The sequence below is a fragment of the Notothenia coriiceps genome, unplaced genomic scaffold (assembly GCF_000735185.1).
Source record: "Notothenia coriiceps isolate Sejong01 unplaced genomic scaffold, NC01 NC01_scaffold00037300, whole genome shotgun sequence".
In the NCBI taxonomy this organism is placed as follows: Eukaryota; Metazoa; Chordata; class Actinopteri; order Perciformes; family Nototheniidae; genus Notothenia; species Notothenia coriiceps.
Window position 1 is genome coordinate 1 of NW_011370001.1, and position 5811 is coordinate 5811.

At 41.5% G+C, this 5811-nt stretch overlaps 1 protein-coding gene across 1 annotated transcript; it reads right to left on the reverse strand.

Moving 5' to 3' along the window:
* Positions 1-1306: 1306 nt before the first annotated feature.
* Positions 1307-4760, reverse strand: LOC104967442 (potassium channel subfamily K member 1-like). The gene is made up of 3 exons (XM_010796896.1): positions 4410-4760; positions 3012-3438; positions 1307-1713 (listed from the first exon to the last, which is right to left on the reverse strand). The coding sequence occupies exons 1-3, from the start codon at positions 4758-4760 to the stop codon at positions 1457-1459; spliced, it is 1035 nt and encodes a 344-aa protein (XP_010795198.1). The 3' UTR covers positions 1307-1456.
* Between the last annotated feature and the right edge of the window lie 1051 nt (positions 4761-5811).

Genomic DNA, 5811 nt, shown 5'->3' on the forward strand with positions numbered 1-5811 from the left:
CTGGTCTCTCGCGCCCCCCCTGTCATGCCTCTGCGCCCCCCTGGGGGGGCGCGCCCCCCCACTTTGAGAACCACTGCCCTAATGTAAGGGACTGTAGTAAAATGATTAAAGTGGTGAGGGTACTTTTTAAAACAAAATATATACATAAGAAATAATCTCCCCAAGGTTAATCGTGATTTCCTTGAACCCTTTTTTTTTTTTATAAAAACTGCTAAATCCTTTAGAAAACATATTATAAAACAAATATTAAACTGTCACATTTGTACGACTTCCCCTTGACCCACCCTTGGTCTGTGAGTCGTGTACCAAGATGTACAGGGAAACCAGGTTCAGAATGTTTTGACAATGCAAATATACTCTAGCTTATTTTTGTCAGGTGTAGCTAGTACTACTAGAATGAGTTGTTCTTAAGTACAGGTTTGTTTTTTTATTGTTGTACCAATATAAGAAAATGCCAATAAATATATTGTGAAAATAAAAGCAAGCAAAAGGCCACGCTCTCTCTAAATGTACAGAAAACGAGATATGTTAGGGTCAGACTTAGTGACAAAACAGATTTAAGTGGGGTCTTTGTAAAAACTTTTATTTCAGATTTATAGATGTACAAACTAAGTAGAGGTGCAACTAATTGTTATTTTTCCTGTGGACATTTTTTTATTAAAACGAAGCAACTTTTACATTTTATATATCTAGCTGAGTGTGGAAAAAGTTGTTCCAACTTTTTTAGCTCAGTGTTTTAGTTGTTGTACCTAATAGCTGGTTTCTAGTCAGGCAGCTGTTTTGATGGAAAAAGGCCAAAGTACAATACCTGGTCAGCACCCAACTGCAGACACACACGCTAATAACAGACCAACACACATATCATTTGCACGAGACCCAACCAAGAGCTAAAAGGGAATACATATTTGACAAACTCAAGACCCACCTTTTTAACTTAGCTTAACTGAATTGCATTTTATTCTTTTTATCATTCTTTGTTTTTTCTATTCCTATGTTATTCAGTCCTGTGTTGGTATTAAGTGTTCTTTTTCATCACAAAGCTATGTGATACTCTGGTTATAACCTGGGAAGGGGAAGATAGTATGGTTTGTAAATTGTCTATGAGTGTGATTTGTGAAGCACTTTGAGTTACCTTTGTGTATGAAAAGTGCTGTATAAATAAAGTTTGATTTGATTTAACTTGTATGGACACAGAACCAGTACAAATGAATGACCATGTGCTGTGTGTATGTGTAAATGTTTGATAAATCATTCAGCATGTTCAATTTTGAGGTTATTATATGTTAATGTTTAATGTTCAGTTTGTTTTGTTGTGGCCAAAAACAATACAGTAATGCAGCATCGAGTCATTTAAAAGGCAGAGAACAGTAAAACATGAAACCATTTTGACTTACAAAACAGTTCTTTGTCACAGGCTGGGGTTGGGGGGGGGTCCAGCTGTGGAGGTCAGGTGGTCTCAGGGCTCTTTCTGTGTGACAGCAGGCGGGCTCATCAGCTCCAGAGGGGTGGAGGAGACGGTGCAGATGGACTGGGAGTACTGAGCCTCCTCCTCCTCACAGAGCTCCTCGCTCAGGGTCAGCTCACTGAGATGGAGTCCTTCCAGCTCTGCATACTGGGGCCCAGAGAAGAGCCTAATCACCGCACAGACCCGGGGAACCTGCAGGAGTGTGTCCTTCAGAGTAATGATCACCACCAGGCCCCCCAGCAGGTAGCCTGTGGACAGACCAGAACACATTCAGCATTTTTCAATGACAACCCATTACTCTGGTGTCTCTCAACCAGAAACGCATGAGCATGTATTAAATGTGTGACAAAGACAACAGAGTGGGGAAAAATAAATTTCCTTCAAGAGGGGATAATAAAAGACTCCTTATTAATAGCCTAATTGCCAGATTGTGAACCCGGAAATGTTGAGTACCCCAGAGTGTTATGTTAGAAATGTATAGTAGGGTCCCCAGCACAGAAACTGCTGGATGCTAACCTGCATATGTTGGGCAGTTTGCACAGTTAGCATTAGTTGTTGAGGATGCTGAATCCATGTCTGATATTTCAAGGATCAGAAATTACAGTTTTAATCAGAAAATAGCCATATTTATAAGGAATTTGTGCTATAAAATGCATGTAGAGCAAATCTACATTCATCTTTAGGGTTACAATATCAAAAACATTGGCGAAGAGTGGAAAAGATATTTTGGGGGAATATGGACTGGAGGTCTCTGCAGGCCTGAAAGAAGTTGTCATGTAATCCATTCCACTTTTTGATTTTCAGTGTTACCTTCCTTCCATATATGCTAACATGAGGGCTAACTGTTATTAAAAGTTTTAGCACTGATCTTTTGTTAGCTTCAAAGCTGAATTTCTTTTTTTGTTTTAGTGTTTTTTGGCAAATGATCACTGCTTGCTGTTACTGAGCAGCTTTACAAATGGTTAATCAGTTGGTCAGAGTTCTCTTAGAACTGCTTCCTGCTACTGCTGGAAACAAGTGAATAAGTGCACCACCAAAACAAGGAGCTGAAAGAGGCTCAAACGCTCTGTGGAGGAGGGTAATGCTGAGTTGGTCCGAATTCTTTGTGAATTGATACAATATATCACAGCTAGACTCTAATATACTGTAAGCACCATTGTGATATTAACATAATAAAAACAAATGAATTATATAATTGTATTGTGTGACACTAAATTGAGTCAGCAAGAGGCTAAGTTTGGTTCTTCCTTGTGACCGATAAGCACACCATACTGAAGTTCTTTTTTTTGTGCGATCCAAGAAAACCTAACAAATCTTTACAGAATGACTGTACGGTCAACAAAACACATTGGAACCAAATCCCCCTCTTTGTCCATCACACAAGCCCGGCACACAGCAGGTGGACTGAATACCTTACACCACACCCATGTGACAGTAAGCGAGTTATTACAACTGTGTGTGGTGTAATCAAGTAATGATAACATTAGATGTCATCAACAATGGCTAGATAAGCATTTAGAAAGGACATTTGATCACATGCACTCACATGTGGTGAGGAGTTGGAGGGTCTCCTTGGCTGTCGGGCCCCAGCCTCTCCCCAGAGAGTCCCCCCCATAGCCCACAGTGCTCAGGATGAGGAAGCAGAAGAAGAGAGCGTCCAGGAAGCTCCAGGCGGGCTCCACCATGCAGACCAGCAGGGCGGGGAGGGGGAAGAGCAGGCAGAGGACCCCCACAGAGAGCAGCTCGGCGTGGACCCCCGCGGCCCGGCTGGAGGACAGACCCCAGACCCTCTGAAGGAGGTGCACAGGAGCGTGGGTGACCACAGGGAGGAGCAGGTGGGAGAGGAGGGTGAGGATGAGCAGGGTGAGGGGGATCCCCAGGGTGCAGTAGAAGATACAGAAGAGCTTGGCTTCATCAGAGGTGGGGGTGTAGTAGTCTGAACCTGAGAGGAAGAGAGGGAGAGGACTGCAGGGCTGAAGGCGAGGAGGTCAGCAAATAGAAGGTATTAGATATTCTGTGTCCTGGGGGAAACATGTATCAGACAGGTTCTGTGTCCATGTGTAGAATGGGTCTAATAACTGTTATAAAGGGGTAATAATGGTGTTCCATGGGTGTGATCGGGTGCATTAATGTGTAATATGTGCGTAACAGGGATGCAATAAATAATTGCTGTTACATGGGTGTAATATGGGTAAAATATGGGTGTGATAACAGAGTATTATGGTTGTAATACAGGGGTTACATGGGTGTATTCATGTGTGATAAGAGTGTGATATGGGTTTAATGTAGAAAATAGCAATGAATTACATTTCCAAAATATTGAATGCCCATCTAAGGGTTAGGGTGAAACCTCAAGCTTTGCAATGAATACATTATTTGTGTACTAAAAATGTCACAAAAAGGTCAAGAAATGTCCATCAAAATTGCCCATTACCCAAATTCATAAAGAAATAACAGTCCAAGTTGTAAAGATTACATTTACCTTGAAAGAAGACAGTACATACTCAGCGGAGAACAACAAATTCCGCACTAGAAATGATACATTAATATTATTTATCTTATCAAAATAAACTCTCCTTTTTTTCCCTGAGCCAACTTTTAGTTTTGATGCAACTTCAGTGATAATCATTAGTTGCAAATATTCATTAAGGTTCAGAAATGGTGCCCTGTAAATGGCAGTTTCTTAACAGTTTGTTAGAGTTTTACATTTTGAATGTTAAACCTAGCTGGTAATAAAAAAAAAGTCATGATCATGTCTCTGGGGACACTTTGACCCCATCAAGTGTAGAACTGCAATTATAGCATGAAACGCAAAAAGCTACCAGCAAATATTCCAAAAGATCAGCTGGATCCCGGGATGCACCGACTTAAATCTGTGTGAAGGGTTAGACATTGGAAAAATATGAAAATATGAGCAGGTTGCGGTTCTTTTTTCAATTCCTACAGGTTGGATCTTACCCATGGTTGTCAGGGTGACGATGACAAAGTAAAGTGAAGAAGTGAAATCATATCCTCTGTCCCCAGCGTCTGCCTTCAGGACGGCTACATCCCTCTGGTGAGCCGAGAGAGCTCTGTCCAGAAGCTCCACCAGACGGCCCCCCCGCACACAGGGGTTCTCCTGCAAGAAGGAGCGCCGCAGCTCCTCCACCTCCACCCTCAGCTGCTGCTCCACCGGCCCCTCCACCACCCAGAACACCAGACCCCCCAGCAGGATGAAGAGCAGGTAGCAGAGCAGCAGGCAGGGGAAGGCCTGGACCCGGCAGAACAGGGCCAGAGAGGAGAGGAGCCGGGCCATCACGGGCTCTGACTACGACCTGAAACCAGACACTGAGAGCAGGTTTAAATATTTAGAGAGGGAGAGCCGCTCACAGAGACAGGTGGAGAAGTAGCAGAGTGTAGGAATACTCTGTTACAAGAAGAAGTCCTGCATTCAAAATGTCACTCAAGTAAAAGTATCAGCATCAAAAATATCCTTCAAATACCAGTACTAAAGTAAATGTAGTCATTGTGCAGATTGGTCCATTTCAGAATAATATATATGATATGTTTTATAATGATTGATCATAAAAGTGTTCTCAAAGCTGGTAAAGGTGCAGCTAGTTTGAATGACTTTGTATACTGCAGGGTAGCTTGTGGATTTACTCCAGGTGGAACTAAAGTCTGATTCAACACTTGATTATATTTCACATCATTCATCCAGATCTGTAAAGTAACTAAAGGTATTAAATACATGTAGTGGAGTACAAGTACACCATGTACCTCTGAACTGTAGTGAGTAGAAGTACACCATGTACCTCTGAACTGTAGTGAGTAGAAGTACACCATGTACCTCTGAACTGTAGTGAGTAGAAGTACACCATGTACCTATGAACTGTAGAGGAGTAGAAGAACAAAGTAGCAAAACATTGAAATACTTAAATAAAGTACAAGTATCTCAAAATTGTGCCCAAGTATAGTAGGCTACTTGTTGAGTTTATGAACTTAGTTACTTTACACCATGTGGCTATAAAGATAGAAAGACTAAGCCTTGCACAGAGGCATGAAAATACATTTTCAAAATGCTCAACAGTGCTGCCAAAATTATAAACTGACTGCTACACAATTTAAAATAAATGCTTTTATATATTTCTATTAGATGTGACTCTTTGGCGTTTCTGTTATTATTAACACTGCTGCTTTAGTTGTTCTGACTGCTAAAATCCTCTGTTATTCCTAATTTTAAAGCCGATATTCTGTGGGGTCAGGGGGCTCGGATCCTTGTCACCTTTTTCATAAAGATGAGTTTGCATCCCAAAGCCTCAGTCACCTTAATTCATGTAATAAAAACATCTCAGGTCAGTAACACT

Coding starts and splice junctions, on each gene's coding strand:
- LOC104967442 (XM_010796896.1), bottom strand. CDS start 4,760: ATGGCCCGGCTCCTCTCCTCTCTGGCCCTGTTCTGCCGGGTCCAGGCC. Junction 3,439..4,409: donor CCATGGGTAAGATCCAACCT/GTAGGAATTGAA, acceptor CCTCGCCTTCAG/CCCTGCAGTCCTCTCCCTCT. Junction 1,714..3,011: donor CCTCCAACTCCTCACCACAT/GTGAGTGCATGT, acceptor GTCTGTCCACAG/GCTACCTGCTGGGGGGCCTG.